This window comes from Cephus cinctus, unplaced genomic scaffold (assembly GCF_000341935.2).
Source record: "Cephus cinctus unplaced genomic scaffold, Ccin1 Ccin1_scaffold0935, whole genome shotgun sequence".
In the NCBI taxonomy this organism is placed as follows: Eukaryota; Metazoa; Arthropoda; class Insecta; order Hymenoptera; family Cephidae; genus Cephus; species Cephus cinctus.
In genome coordinates this window covers 295,854-310,898 of record NW_014333502.1, presented here as the reverse complement: position 1 = coordinate 310,898, position 15,045 = coordinate 295,854, and the positions used below count along the sequence as shown (strand labels likewise).

The 15,045-nt window shown below is 35.5% G+C and overlaps 3 protein-coding genes across 9 annotated transcripts; 2 read left to right on the top strand and 1 right to left on the bottom strand.

The window, feature by feature from the left end:
• The first annotated feature begins 149 nt into the window (after positions 1-149).
• Positions 150-2,481, top strand: LOC107271385 (actin-like protein 6B). 2 transcript variants are annotated; one of them, XM_015747327.2, is made up of 6 exons: positions 150-445; positions 545-892; positions 958-1,287; positions 1,364-1,615; positions 1,679-1,876; positions 1,978-2,481. In XM_015747327.2, the coding sequence occupies exons 2-6, from the start codon at positions 566-568 to the stop codon at positions 2,191-2,193; spliced, it is 1,323 nt and encodes a 440-aa protein (XP_015602813.1). In that variant the 5' UTR covers positions 150-445; positions 545-565; the 3' UTR covers positions 2,194-2,481. The 2 variants fall into 2 exon arrangements, with proteins under 2 accessions (XP_015602813.1, XP_015602812.1); XM_015747326.2 differs by having other exon boundaries at positions 157-445; positions 1,676-1,876.
• A 134-nt stretch (positions 2,482-2,615) lies between these two features.
• LOC107271386 (odorant receptor 13a) lies at positions 2,616-5,336 on the top strand. 5 transcript variants are annotated; one of them, XM_015747330.2, is made up of 8 exons: positions 2,616-2,964; positions 3,056-3,482; positions 3,675-3,892; positions 3,964-4,063; positions 4,128-4,232; positions 4,306-4,461; positions 4,584-4,687; positions 5,053-5,336. In XM_015747330.2, the coding sequence occupies exons 1-7, from the start codon at positions 2,777-2,779 to the stop codon at positions 4,647-4,649; spliced, it is 1,260 nt and encodes a 419-aa protein (XP_015602816.1). In that variant the 5' UTR covers positions 2,616-2,776; the 3' UTR covers positions 4,650-4,687; positions 5,053-5,336. The 5 variants fall into 5 exon arrangements, with proteins under 5 accessions (XP_015602816.1, XP_015602817.1, XP_024944313.1 ...); XM_015747331.2 differs by lacking the exon at positions 5,053-5,336 and having other exon boundaries at positions 3,056-3,211; positions 3,299-3,482; positions 4,584-4,803; XM_025088545.1 differs by lacking the exons at positions 4,306-4,461; positions 5,053-5,336 and having other exon boundaries at positions 4,584-4,803.
• LOC107271382 (serine/threonine-protein kinase ATR) lies at positions 4,740-15,045 on the bottom strand. 2 transcript variants are annotated; one of them, XM_015747321.2, is made up of 39 exons: positions 14,847-15,039; positions 14,566-14,768; positions 14,325-14,495; positions 14,100-14,260; positions 13,879-14,028; positions 13,609-13,810; positions 13,431-13,549; positions 12,792-13,366; positions 12,568-12,732; positions 11,984-12,490; positions 11,739-11,916; positions 11,414-11,659; positions 11,226-11,342; positions 11,024-11,146; positions 10,691-10,938; positions 10,396-10,617; positions 10,153-10,324; positions 9,959-10,085; positions 9,755-9,879; positions 9,517-9,677; positions 9,282-9,442; positions 8,928-9,206; positions 8,718-8,863; positions 8,540-8,656; positions 8,335-8,474; positions 8,032-8,256; positions 7,714-7,974; positions 7,432-7,657; positions 7,171-7,355; positions 6,934-7,115; positions 6,672-6,844; positions 6,467-6,610; positions 6,223-6,380; positions 5,918-6,149; positions 5,710-5,848; positions 5,523-5,637; positions 5,311-5,464; positions 5,004-5,240; positions 4,740-4,922 (listed from the first exon to the last, which is right to left on the bottom strand). In XM_015747321.2, exons 1-39 carry the CDS (start codon positions 14,888-14,890, stop codon positions 4,740-4,742), a joined length of 7,473 nt encoding a protein of 2,490 aa, XP_015602807.1. In that variant the 5' UTR covers positions 14,891-15,039. The 2 variants fall into 2 exon arrangements, with proteins under 2 accessions (XP_015602807.1, XP_024944291.1); XM_025088523.1 differs by lacking the exons at positions 4,740-4,922; positions 5,004-5,240; positions 5,311-5,464; positions 5,523-5,637; positions 5,710-5,848 and having other exon boundaries at positions 5,959-6,149; positions 6,257-6,380; positions 14,847-15,045.

Sequence of the window (15,045 nt, the reverse complement as noted above, 5' to 3'; positions counted from 1 at the left end):
ACTCATTGACGACAGCGCTAATGCGGAGGAACTATTGACTAAAAGATCCATCGCCTGCTTGAAAACGTCTGTCAGTTTGAACATTGTGATTTGGAATTATTATAAGAATTTAGTCGTACAAATGGAACGTTATATTTCAATTATTTATGCTAAGCAATGAAATATAATCTTTTTGAGAGAGTAGATTAACGTTAAGATCTATAGAGATATATTAATATAAAAGATTTTTCTTGGAAATCGGAGCATTAGAACTTTTTTCATGGATACTGGCTATGCCATCGTTGCATCTTTTAGTTTATGATATTGGTAAAGCGTCTTTTCTTATGAAAAAGGTTAGGTTGTGTTTATGAGAGTGTTTACAGTAAGCTTTTATTATTGAAATTCATGTAGGTTTTCTCTGGGCGTGAACGATATCATATTTTAGCAGGTTTCTTCTACATAATTGGTAAGTTCTATGAATTTTTTACCTTTTTTGAGGGATTCTTTTCATCTTTTTTGGTATACTTGTTAAGTCACTCTTAGTAACTTTTCTTATTTCCTCAAGAATATTTTATAAACCGGCAAGATGTCGGGAGGGATGTTGTATGGAGGTGATGAAATTGGTGCACTGGTATTTGATCTTGGTCACCATTCTTTACGTGTTGGCTATGCACAAGAAGATACACCCAAGGCTGAGATCCCTGCCGTTGTTGGGGTCGGTGAAGATGGAAATTGTACAGCTGCTAAAGTTGAGCCCATGGATGTTGATGATAAGAAACCAGACAATAATATAACACAATCTGGGACCAAATATTATATTGATACTACCGTACTTCATGTACCTCGTAAAAATATGGAAGTCGTTAGCTATATGAAGGATGGTATGATAGAGGACTGGGACCATTTTGAAAAGGTAATATTCTTTATCTACAACAGATTTAGTTTTCATAATATGATATACTAATGTTACTTGGCTAGGTTTTAGATTATACCTACTCCAAAGTTATTCGATCGGATGCTGAATATCATCCCGTATTATTTTCTGAATCGCCTTGGAACATACGTAGCAAAAGAGAGAAGCTGACTGAGCTTATGTTTGAGAAGTACAATGTACCAGCATATTTCCTGGTCAAAAATGCTGTTCTCGCAGCCTTTGCTAACGGACGAGCTACTGGAATTGTAGTTGATTCCGGTGCTACTCACACTTCTGCTGTTCCTGTCCAAGACGGCTTTGTTCTCACTCAAGCAATCGTAAAATCTCCACTGGGAGGTGACTATATAAGCATGCAATGCCGACAATTTTTACAAGTACGATCTTCTATTAGCATCCTCTAAGAAAAATACTTGTAGTAGTAATAATTTGTAAAACTTTACCGATCACTAGGATAACGATATAGACCTTTCGCCATCGTACATGGTGGGTAGTAAGGAAATTGTCAAAGATCATGAAAAACCTCGATGGGTCAAAAAGAAAGGACTCCCAGAAGTGACAAAGTCCTGGCACAATTATATGGTAAAGAAGCTAGTGCAAGATTTCCAGGCGACGGTTTTACAAGTCTCCGAGACTCCCTATGACGAAAAGATAGTATCTACCGTACCAGCAGTACAATATGAATTCCCAACGGGATATCATCAGGTCAGTTGCTCAAAAATCATTTTACAAAAATACGTACAACATCGTATACCTTTCTTTTAGCAGGACTTTGGTAGTGAACGGTTCAAAATCCCGGAAGCCCTCTTCGACCCAAGTATGGTCCAAATGCGTGGGGGGATGGTCGGCAACACAATGTTAGGCGTCGGCCACATAGTTACAACAAGCGTCGGGATGTGCGACGTCGACGTCCGACCTGCCCTATATGGCAGCGTTGTTGTTACTGGTGGAAATTCATTTATGCAGGTAAATCGTCGTTAAACTCCCCGATTCTTTTAATATCTTTTAGCGATCATAACTATATAAGACCTTATCGTCTTTTTTAATATTTAATTCTATTTATCCAGGGCTTTCCTGAACGACTGAACCGTGATCTTTCAATGAGAATACCGTCAAGTATGCGCTTGAAATTAATAAGTGCTAATGGATGTGCTGAGAGAAGATTCGGCGCCTGGATAGGCGGCTCGATTTTGGCGTCGATCGGGACCTTTCAGCAGATGTGGATATCCAGCCAGGAATACGAAGAAAGCGGAAAGAGTCAAGTTGAACGAAAGTGCCCCTGAGTCTACGTGGTATTTATAAACACTGAGTTAAAGATATAAACATTTTTCGTATTAAAAAATACTTCACGCGACTTCACTACACGTAAAGAATTGCAAGAAATCCGTTGCGACGCCTCTGGCTACTGTTAAACAATTTTTTCCAAGACACTTCGCATTTAATCGTCAGTGAAATGCGAACCATTTTGGATTAATTGGTATACGAGTTTTTGTCTGCATTAACGTACGCGTTTATTATATTATGTAATCTGTGACATTTGTAAAATAGACTGGACAATATTGAATCGAGTATTTTTTTATATCTTTTTATTTTAAAAACGTTTCTTTTTGCATTTCTTCAAAGCCATAATGACTCCGTGGTACTAGATTATTTATTTATTGGGACTAGTACTGATGAAAGGAAAAAGTTAAATGATTGTAAGTGGAATCGATCCGATAATGGCTGCTATTTTCTAATTATTTATTCGTAATTATCTTATATACAATTTCTGGAATCATTCTATACACCAAGACCCTAAGATAGCTCCTGGTATCTCCTTTTGTCAATCTTTAACCAGGTTTCACACTAGGTTGTCCTACGTTCGGGATGATTCAACAGTTTCAAATAGAAAAATTTATTTATCTCAACAAATGGTTTCTGAACATTGTTGGCCTATATCCACAGAAATCGTGGAGATTTGTTACATCATTATTTTGCATGTTGCTTCTTGTGATACCGCAGTTTGTGCAGATTTATTTATTCTGTACTGATCTGTCAGTGATACTTGAGACGAGGTAAATTATTTTATATCGTATTGATGGAAGTGATTATTTGTTATAAAAAATTGCCACCACAATCTGTATATTGTTAATGTGTTGCTCGCAGTTCGGTTTTATTCACAATTCTGTTAGCGATGCTAAAAGGCGCCGTGTGGATATTCAATGGTAAATCTATGGAGGACTTAGTGGGATTTTTATTTAATGAGTATTGGAAGATAATAGAGTCTTTTGACAATTCTAAGACTCTTGTGAAATATGCTGGGTACTATATCTGTGTATATTATTCTTATGCTATATATATTTTTTGTTTCTCTTGGATTTTTCATTGGAAAGATATTTCTGGTTTTAGATACGCTAATAAGATGACCAAGGGTTATACGTTTTTAATAATAAACGCTTTACTATTTTTCTTCAGTTTACCACCCATTGAGATACTCATACTAAAATTTAATGGCACTTATAAGAGCAGTGATAAGCATTTTCCATTCCCTGCGACTTATCCAGACTTTCTTAAGGAGTTTCCATATTTTCAGGTAGCACCTTATAGTAAAATCATTTATTGTATATGCTTCTTTCTTAAAGGTAGTATGTGAATGGAAAATCATTCATTACCTTTGAGAAAAGAATATTCGCAACTGAAAATATTACTATGGAACACCATTGAATGGAATTAACTCAGTTTCATCTATAACATATTATTCTGAAATTTTTAATGTACTATTCAGATTGTTTATTTCTCACAAATTATTGCTACAATGACTTGTGCTTTGGTGATACTTGCCACTGACACTTTAATAGCAACCGCGTTGTTTCACACTTGCGGTCAGTTTGTTGTTATACAACAAAAACTAGAACTTCTCAGCAGTAACGACGGACATGAGACGGGTGAAATGATCAAGAGGAAAATAATATTAATAGTGAAGCATCATCAAATGGTGATAGGGTAATGATGAAAATAAGTTTGTTGTAAAAAATTCCCAAAGCTCTCTTGATGTGCAAAGAAAATAAATTTAGGTTTTCGAAGAAAATGGAAAGGGTATTTAGTCCCATGATGTTTCTTCAAGTATTTGCAAGCAGCATGATAATTTGTCTTGTCGGACTACAAGTTAGCACAGTGAGTAGAGCGACTTAAAGAATTAATGAAATTTTTAATTACAAAAAAGGAATTATTTTAACAGACATTTACCAACCAGTACAAATTAGTCAAGTATTTTTCGTACTTGCTAATGGCGTTGTTCCAGTTGCTACTTTTTTGCTGGCCAGGTGATCAATTGTTATTGCAAGTAAATATATGATTTAATACCTCACGTTGTTTGGAAGTTATTTAAAAAATATAATTAAACGGTAAATAAATAGAGTGGCAAAGTATGTCAGTCCGCATACTTTACAAAGTGGTACCAGTTTGGTAAGGAACGGAGAGGTGAAATACAGTTGATGTTGTTACGTAGTCAGAAGCTAATTGGTATAACAGCTGGCAAGTTTTACTTGATGAGCTTAGAAAATTTTAATGTAGTAAGTAATATTATCGACTTATGATTTGACTTTAATTATTGTCATTAAAAAAATATATATTTATTACACTATCATAATAATGCCATAGGATTGTTTAACACTAATTAATACTATTTTAATAGATATTGAGTACCTCCATGTCGTACTTTATGGTGCTCAGGAGTTTCAACTCATCGGAGGGTAAATAAAATTTTTCTGACCAAACAAAAGGACTGTCAAAATCATGGCAAGTACATAAAAACATATTATTAAAAAAAGATAGTTAACTAATAATTCATTTACAAGTGAGGTCCCCAACCAAAATACATTTGGCAGAGATTATCAACATTCGTTGCTTCCAATATAAGATGATTTGTCTGACCTTCGACACTGAGATTAAGAGCTATGTTATCCAACTTTTTTCCATGAGAGCGTATAAGACCCTTAAGACGTTGTTCTATGTTTTTTATATTCTCCACAGCCTGTTTAAAGATAAATTAAATAATTTAGAACAGAGTACGAGGTCAGAGAGTTAAAAAAATCAAAACTTTTTACTTTCGTACCTTCTCATTAGTTTTCTCACCAGCCTCGCTTGGTTGATTTTTATTCCAGGTTACTAAAGGATCGTAAACGAATGGAGTAAGGATACTAAGCAATGTAGTAGCTTGCTGCCTCAGGACGCGCATTGTAGTCTGACAGGACCTTCTAAATGGACCTTCGTATTTCAAAGGACCCATAGCATCTACCATATTTTGCGTTAAACGGAAGGGCACTCGTTCTGGCCAGTCGAAGTACTCACCCTTAACAAAAAATATGTACAAGAGTCAGAAACAGTTGATTAATTAACACGTAATTACTTTTAATAATTACCCGATTAAATAAACAGTTGTAATCCACGTGAACGCAGTCCCCACATTTTGAATCGAACAGTATATTCTCACCATGACGATCACCCAGTCCTAATATATATCCTACCATGGACATTACCGCGGTAGTCCTTATATAAGCTGTTCGTGCCTCGTACCTAAACAATTAATTTAATTAATGAAATCTTATCAACTAATTAACAATGATATACTAACCATCCATAAGGATCTGGAAACGTGAGACGAAACCAATCGCCAAGGACAGGAGGATACCTAGGAAGTAATTTATTGACAAAAACGTTTCTTTTATCTTCGAGAGAATCCTTTAGACCTGTCGGTATTAAATAAATTTTTAAATAGCTACACTGTTGTATTGTATGTTGTTAGTATTTGTATAGCTTACGGCAAAGTGTACTCTTCAATTCTTTATGATTCATCCCAACTCCAAGTTCCTTATACATTTCCATAACTATTGGTCGAAAGCCAATCAAGTTTTGTACCCATTCTATCAGACCGCATTCCTCATTTAATGGTACGACACTCTATAATTCATTTAATTATTTAATAAAATTATGTCACTTATATTTTGCTCGATCTACACATCTACTTACATAGGTGCGAATGTAAAGCCTTCTACGACGTGATTCTGGATCTTTTTGCAGGTACTTATTGACAATATCATTAAACTCCATTAATCTGAAGTCCCTACGTAAGTCATCGGTTGGTTTGCACATAAATAAGTATAATTGACCATCGGATCCTCTTAGACTGATTCTTTTTGGTTTCTGCAGCGAAGCCATTACTGTGACAGTGTCTTCGATACCAGTAATATGAACCCATTGGCTACTCCGAATGAAGAATTCAATAATTTTTATAGATTTGAAAGATAATATAAAATAACCTTCTGTATACTCACATAGGAAATGGATTATGCTTTTCGAAAGACGTACCCTTAATGGGTAGATGAAGTTGTCGAAACTTTGTCGTAGGCATCATTATGGCACTGTAATTCGGACCAGCCAATAGCCTTGGCAAAGTTTTAGATAAGGTAGTAATAGATGCTGTATTGGTACCCTGTGCAAAAATTCAATTCTGGTTATTGTGGGTAACTGGATAAGCTAAAGAAGATAAACAAGTATTATATTGAAAGTTCTACTCACTTCAGGTATATTCTTGTTGGAGAGCTCGATAAGTCTTTCCCAAAGTTTGTCAAAATCTTGAACAAGCTTGTAGAGTTCTGGTGTCTTCAGCTTTGGATGATTCAAAATTTCTTGACATCTTCTTTGGCGCATAGGATACGATGACTGATCAAAAAAGAAAAGAGATAGGACAGTTGGAAATATTTGTATGGAAGAAAAATTGTACCTTGAAGACGGAAGCCATCATCCACAAGCAATGTTGAGGATAAGCAACTATCAGTTTCACCAGTATGAAACACAGTGTGTTCTGAACTTCTTTGGCAGGATGACAAATCCTGGAGACAAGTTGACTGAATGCTGTGAGCCATATGAACGCAGGCAATCTGTCAAAGTAAACGTCTGAAAGACAAAAAAAAATATAGACACTTTGAATTTAATATAAGACAAAGAAATAATATTGAAAGGTGTTAAGACTTCACGGGGTTTACCCATAATCCTTGTCATCTTCAGAAGTGTGTCTAGGCGTGACTTCATTGTTGAACTGTGAGTCTGAGCGCGTGAACCATAATCTAACCATATGGTTAACATCCTGGGGATAGACTGATGCACATATTTGCATCCATATTGAAGTGACTTTCCATAGTTATTCATCATATGTATCTGCAAGTCACTAAAATACGAAATTTTGAGAATAAGATGATATCAAAAAATAATTATATGCTTACCGGCCCTTTATGTCCTTTTCCTCGTCAGTCATTTTATCAACTATAGTTTCGAAATACAGAGCACAACAGAGAAGACCTTTTTCCCAACCACGCCAGACTTCGACGACCTCCTTGTAATTCGCAATGTTGCCATCAGTGTCAACGTTTAAAGTCTCATCATTGTACTTGGCGAAAAGTAACTTAGCCTTGAGATAAAAAGACAGATAAAAAATATTTCTTAATTAAATTTAATTAATTAAATCCAAAAACCACTTTAAATACCTTGGCACACTGACGACGTTCCTCAATACTAGTACCAGATGGTAATTCTTTGTAATGACCAACCGGCTGAAAGCAACTGGCAAAGCAGCGCTTCAATGTCGTAAAGGCTTCTTCCTGGCAGCCTTTTTGCCAATAAAGTTGAGCCTGCTCTATGTACAATTCCTGAGGTGGACAAGACTCCATGGCAGAAAGTATATAAGTATAAGCTTGTTGATATAGACCAGCCCTGAGTATATGTATAATATTACTTTCAGACTTAGTATTTAGCTCCGCAGTACTTACTTTCTTGCAATTTTTGCACTCTTTAACCAGATCTTTCCAATTTCCTCGCGTAAAGTTGACCTCACCGACTGTGAGGACTCCTGGTGTAATTGCACGGCAAGATCTAAACTGGCACGACGCATCCCTAGGACAAATTCGACGCCCCGAGATGCGTGTATCAGTTGACTTCGTTTCTCCCACTCCTCGAATATCGCTGGGAGATTCTCCACGTTCTCCAACATCATCTCCGTGGCCTTTTCAAACTCGTTTAAGATGTGAAGTCTAAACATAGAAATATTTAGATATCTTAAAGAAGCGAGACTGCCTAGTAGCACTTACTTTGTTATGTACGAATAACTCTGCTGATAGGCCCCTTGATGTGAAGTTGCACCTATCAGAGATACGAGCTTCTTCTTGAGATTCTGCAAATTAGGCTTGACTCCGGACTTCAAGTTTTTAAGCAATGAACACTTCACTGTTTTCTGCTTGGCATCGTCCAAACGGGAAAAGTGCGCAAGGCGCCAAAAGGATTCATGCTCCACCATAAGAATCTCTAATTCTGGTCTTTGGATTTACATAGTAAGAGAAGAATCAAATTATTTTTAAAATTCAGACATGATTTTATTGATTTAAAATATTTACCTGCTATTTAGAACACCCTCTGTGATATTCATTGCAGTAAATGGTTGATCAAGATCAAGATAACACTGGACCATTCCCTGAAGATAGGCGGGCTTCAGATTCTTCTCCTGTGCTAGTTTCTCATAGCACATGGCAGCATCCTAAGGTAGTACACGATAGAGGATTATTTTTTATTTCAAGATTTTATACAATTTCAAATATTTACCTGCAATTGCCCACTAATTTCATGCGCCAGAACAAGTTGCTGAAGCGTAGGCGACTGATCTTGCGTCGCGAGGATACCGGAAACACCGTCCAGATCCTCTAGTTGGGCATAGATTTTCTGCAAATATTGTTCTCGTTAGTTATTTTCTTTATGTTGTTATAAATAAATTTTCACTCACTGCTAGCAAACCACGTTCTTTTATTTCCGACAATCCTTTGCTATTTTTGGTCATGTGCTGTTCCAAGTAAATCAGAGCACGATGATACTCATGTGATTGATAACATCCTTCAGCTAGTACTAAGCTATCGAGCTTGTTGCAAAAATCTAAACAGACAATAAACATCGTAAGTTTTACATGGATAAAAAAGATCTGCTAAGACCTTGCTACCTTTAATCGTTGCGAATTTTGAGTTTTTGTACATTCTACGTTCTCTGAGCCAACGTTGCAGGTGATCCAAAATTGAAAAGACAACTTGAGAACAACGAACACGTCTGGCTTCATCTGATATCCTGGTGGCACCAGATTCCATGACGTATTTATGTCTAAGGGGTCTTCTTCGAAGAAGTTCTTGATCTAGCTTATTAAACTCTTTACCACTGATCACAGCCATCATTTCCTCAGTCAGTTTTTTGCGTTCATTTTCCGTTCCATTAGCCACGATATGACCTTTCCAAAGAAAGTAAGAAGAATGGAAAATCAATCAGCCACAAACATAAAATAATAATTTATAAATAAACTCACAAATTATATAAGGCATACAAAATATCAAAGTCTTGATATCCCGACGAAATGCAGGTCTACATGCATTTATTATGTTTGCCAATTCAATCTGCCGTACACTGTCACACATACTGCATACCCAATTGTAAGCCCATTTTTCAAAAGTCGAGCCAGCTTCAGATCTAAAATATTTGATTTGTTGTATCATTTAACAATTTTCTTAACCATCATTAAATTTCATAATTCTATAACTGACCCGTAGATGGGATGTGGTTGTTGAATATTTTCGCTACCAGTTGTAATCTTATAATGGGATGTCAAAAAGGGTGTAATCATCTGCTGCATTGTTACTGGAAGACTCCGCCATTTGTACTTATTGTTACCATGCGGTGAGATTCCATAGGTTTTTAAAATTTCCTGAAAATACAGAACAGAATTTAGTAAAACTATTATATCACAGCAACAGTAACTATTGTATAACGTTTGATACGTACTTGAATGGCCAGTGAGAAACAGTCCATGCTCTGTGTACTTTTCTGCGCCTGAAAGGCTCGAACCAGCTCAAATAACGTAGCACAGGCAAATTCTTCATCCATATCAACTATGAATTTACTATCAGCTGTGAATGTAATAAGAGATGGAATTGTTAATTTTGATTTCTTAAAAATGTATCCCACCATATATAAAATTTATCCCACCTCTAGAAACGATTCGACGTGGAAGTAAACTAGGCTCCACTGCACCAAGTTCGCCAATACATTCTCCATATGCTAGACGGATATTTTCATTCTTGTCCTGACATCCGGCTAGCAGGTGATCTAGCAGCTATAAAAAAAAGTATGTCTTGATGATGAGCAATTAATTAATTGACGACTAAGATGACAAAGCATACCTCGACGATCAGAGGATGCACGTCTGTGTCATTGAGAATTAATTCATTGATGCCTGTGCGATGCTCTGATAAAAATTTTTGCAAATGTATTAAAGCTTTCAAACGGACTTCCTCAGTCTCGTGCGTTATCCTTTTGAGCCATAATTTCAAGTTGTCTTCCATGCTGCTGGGTCTGTGAAAAGTAATAATTGATGATATACTGTAAAAATGTAAAATTAAATTTATAAACAAGAACCGACTTACATGGCTTTCTTCGAAAGATTCCTCACAATCTGTGAGATATTCTCAGTAGTTTTAATGTCATCGATGAAGAATAATTCAGCAATATTGTCAGCAATCAATCGCTTATTCTGCACTATGAGGTATTCCAGCATTGCGTTGACTTTGTCTGGATAAATTTCCAGCAATGTTATAAGTGACACGCAGATAGTTAAAAGAAGAGGACCCAGGTCTTTAATAAAGACACTAAAACAGTTTAAATATCTAACTAAAATAATCTCTTGAAATTCTAGATGAAGTGAAATCAAGTTATAAATACTTGTGAAGAAATGCATCCCAAGCTTCGCAAGCCAATCGACGAAATCCTGGTCGTTTGAAACTAAGTGAAGTACGTAGAGTAGCCAAAATTTTATATCTCAATGGCGTTATATGACTAGGACCCATAAAACGAATCAGTACAGTCAATGATACTAATGCTGATTGCTGAGTGTATTCATCTGAACGTGGACCAAGATTTAAATCAAGATTCACCAAGACACCATGGAACCGAGGACTCAAGTAGGTCGCCTAATAACAGATTTGACCAAGAGAGTATTAAAAAAAGATAAAATAATTATTAGAAATCATTAGAGTTAATATTTTTATTACTAACCAAGCTTTCCTGGGTATCGAATCTTCCTTTGCATTCTAAATCGAACTTTGAAATCATCTCCAAGTATTCAATGACTTTGTCTACGTCCTTGTGAAAATTCAGCAACAATTCGTTGAATATACCCTGTTCGGTGATGGTAATTCAATAAGAAATCAATAATGATCTAAGAATGTATAATATATCATTCAATTAATTGATTTACCATGAAGGATCGAGTAGTTAAATCAGCTATACTTGTTTCAGCAGACTCAGAAATTAATTTGAAACACTGTGCACCAATCATGCTGGATTCGTTTAACAGTATATAAGGGCAGATATACTGAAATATCAAATATAACAAATTATTTAATAATTGCAATTTTCTTGTGACCTAAATATTCTTATACATACTTGAAAGTATTCAGAAAACATCTGCTTCTCATCCATCGTTATAAGCTCAGCAATATCATGAAGAAGTGGACTGGCTTTCGGTTCCTGTACGATCAATGGCAACAAGAAGCACACAGCATGGTGTCCATCTTTTCTTAACAATTGTCGAGATCCTTGAAATCCTATACACTTAGCCAGACGATGAAGAGTAGTAGCCATGTTATAAGAATATTCAATATAATTATATACAGCACTCCTCATGATGAGCTAAAATTACAATGGATCGGTTGATCAGAATACAGTTTTGACTATGCTTGACAAGAGAAATCTTTGTGACATTATTTACTCTAAGAAAGTCCTTCTTGTAGCGAACGTATAAAGACTTGAGAGAGACTTTTCTAGATTCTGCAATTTGCTGATAAGCCATCGTAGCCAAAGCAATAGCTAAGGAACTGGAATTTGGATGGAGTATCGTTATCAAGAATATATTAAGTGTTCGCCTCTCTGTCAAGTGACAAGGAACCCTGTAAATAATTTTTTTAATGTTATTCAAGAAGGGATATTATTTATTTTTACTTGAATTCTTATTACCTAACAAATTCTCTAGCCGTATCCAGAAGTGTCTCATGTATAGCAGTGTTAGGTAATTCCAAAGCCTTTGTTAAGGTGTCTCTCATAATTGCAATAATCAAATCTACAAAATCCTCAAGATCACTAGGAATGTTATCTTCTAGTTGGATTTGAATATTTTCATATAAATCATTAAAAATGTAGGACAATGTTATTTTATTCTGAAATATTGCTCCTATCACTTTTGCAACATTCGCGCGAATCTCATCATTATCGTCATGAATGTACGTGGACCACAAATTGGCTATTTCAATGGAATTGAAAGATTTCGCGTGATTGGAAAATCTTAGAAAGTTCCTCGACATGCACAGACGCACTTCAGTGAAGTTTGAAGTCAGCAATTTGAAATATGGTTGGAGAAGTCTGTCACAGCTGTTTTGAACTTTAGCGAATTTTCCAGTAACATTGCTGGCTTTTTTATCACAATCCTTGCAGACGATTGTCCACTGTGTATCGTGTTGAGACTGCCTGATAATTTTAGGAAAAATAATAATTAATATATACATACGGATATGATTATTTAAAGTAAATATAAATTCTCTTACTTCGCTATACGAGCTCTTCCCGACAAAAAACAGACTCCATGACCCAGAACATTTCCCAGAGCTTCCTGGAGTTTTTGTTTCTGGGAATTCAAAGCGTAATTTAAAATGTTCTCGTTTATATCTTCCAGGTTTATCTGAGGATCCCTTATAAGCAGTATTGAGTTTCTGAAATCAAATGTACCTGCCAGTGTCCATTACTTTTATATTATATTCGTGTTGCTTACTGTATCGCAGCTACGGCCAGTTCCACTTCACAATTAGTTACACAAGTACGTAGTAATTCTATTCTCCAATTTCCGGTTCCAAATTCACAGAGAATTTCAATGTACTTGACCTTGGTACTGACGTTCAAACACTTCGCTACGGCTAATGTACTCTTGTCGATCTTTAAAACTGAAGGAAGATCCTTAGTCCAGGGCAGAGCCAAGACTTCCTGAATCTTTAGTCTATTGGCTTCTCGATGAGCCATCAGATGCATCATGTTCTCGAAGACGGCCTTTTTTGCGTGATTACTCTCACTGGATAATGTATTCAGGAAGTTTTCCAGGATGCGCTGCAAATCAGAGCCGTATAGTTGTACTCGAATGTTGTTTTCTGTTATCCAGGAATCTAATAGTCTGGATGATTCCAAAATGCTGCAGGATTTGTCCAATTTCCTTATATCAACGTTCAACATTAGGAACTTCTTCAAGGCATTCCATAAATCACTAAGTTCTGATAAGTTCATCATTCCTTGTACTGTTCTTGTAGCAATTTTTATTTCTTCATAAACAAAGTAGATTAACACTCCCGCGAAGTTCTAAACATATGTAAGGATGCAGGTAAGAAATTGTGTTATCTTTAAAATACTGGTGCGTACTCACAGAACTGTATTCCAAGTATTGAAAGAATTTTCGTTTTTTCATATTGTCACAGGGTACTGGGTACTTCAAGAAGCATTCTTTGATTTTTGTACAGGCTGCCACTTCGAGAGACTTTAATTCTGTGAGAATTTTGCATCGTTAAATTCGGCTCGTTCTATAAAATAATCATTAGACTCACCAGTAAAATTATCGTAGTAAATCATATCGATAATCTCAAAACAAAGATCCATTATGCTCAAAGATTCATTGAGATTATTAATGAATTTTATCAGAACTGTGGAGAAATGGGACAGAGAATCAGTTGATAAATCTCCAGATGTCTTCCAGGCTGGAATCGTCTTGGCAATTTCAATTGTATAATTGATCAAACTAATTCGGTTCTATAAAAGATAACTTTACGATAATAATTATTCACACAGGATACTTATTGTGTATAAATTTATAGTACCTTGTTCCCATCGTTACAAAACTTTACTATTTCTGTAGCTACATCTAATGCAAAGACTTTGACCTCTGGTGCTGACTTTCCCAGGATCCTGAATATATTATCCCAGAGTTTTGATCGATCCCAAAGAGTTGCATCGGTTTTAAGAATTATCTTAAAGAGTAAAAAGAATTTTTAAGTAAACAGATCTACAGGAATGATATCGCTTGGCAAAAATATAGTACTTTTAAAATTGAGATCAAGGCAGATGATATTCTGTTTCTTAATATTTCTACAGAAAATGGAGTAAGGTCTAAATTTTCAATGGTTACATCACTTTTTGGCTTAAACTGAGACACAACAATGCGTTCTGGCTCCGATTGGTCATCATTAAAATTCAAGAGTACTGTAAACAGAATATAATATTAAATTTAGGAAAAGAACTAAATGACAATAATTACAATACTTACCATCAAGAATTGTCATGTATTCTGATGTTATTCTATGAAACATAACAAGGTGATGGCGATACAAAATATGTATGACACATGCCTGAACTTCTATGCTAAGTTGAAGAACATCATCACTGACTGGAGAACCGATAATATAGAACATTGTTCCAAAAAGCCAGGTGGTAAAAGCTGTCAAAGTTAACCGATAAAAAGGAATAAACAAGTTATTACACAATTTATAGTAAAATTAAAATCATACCAGTATATTGTTCTTGGAATAAATCATAATTTGGTCCAGTGCCTTTGGGTGGAACCAAAATGTTTACCAAGTTCGATGAGCCTCGGAGAATAGATTCCAGCAATGGTATTAAGGTTTGCTCCGTAGCACTGTTACCCAGATCAGCAAGAATGACTTTTATTGGATTATTGATAAACTGCCATACAGTCTCAGTGACTTTAACACTGTAAAATAAGAATTATAATATTGTTAACATTTGTCACACTAATTCTACATAGGTAGTAGTTGAAAATGTAAAATACCTGTTGCTAGTCTGTGAAGATTCTGAAGTATCTTCCACTTCCATTGTCTTCTTTTAAATATATTTCTGTATTTGAATATATTCCAATTTCTTACCAAAGCTCTCATTCAATTCTTTATAAATTAAATATTTACAGAACTAAACAATAAACAATCCCCACATGTATATGAAGACAGATTACATCCAACGCATGGTAAATC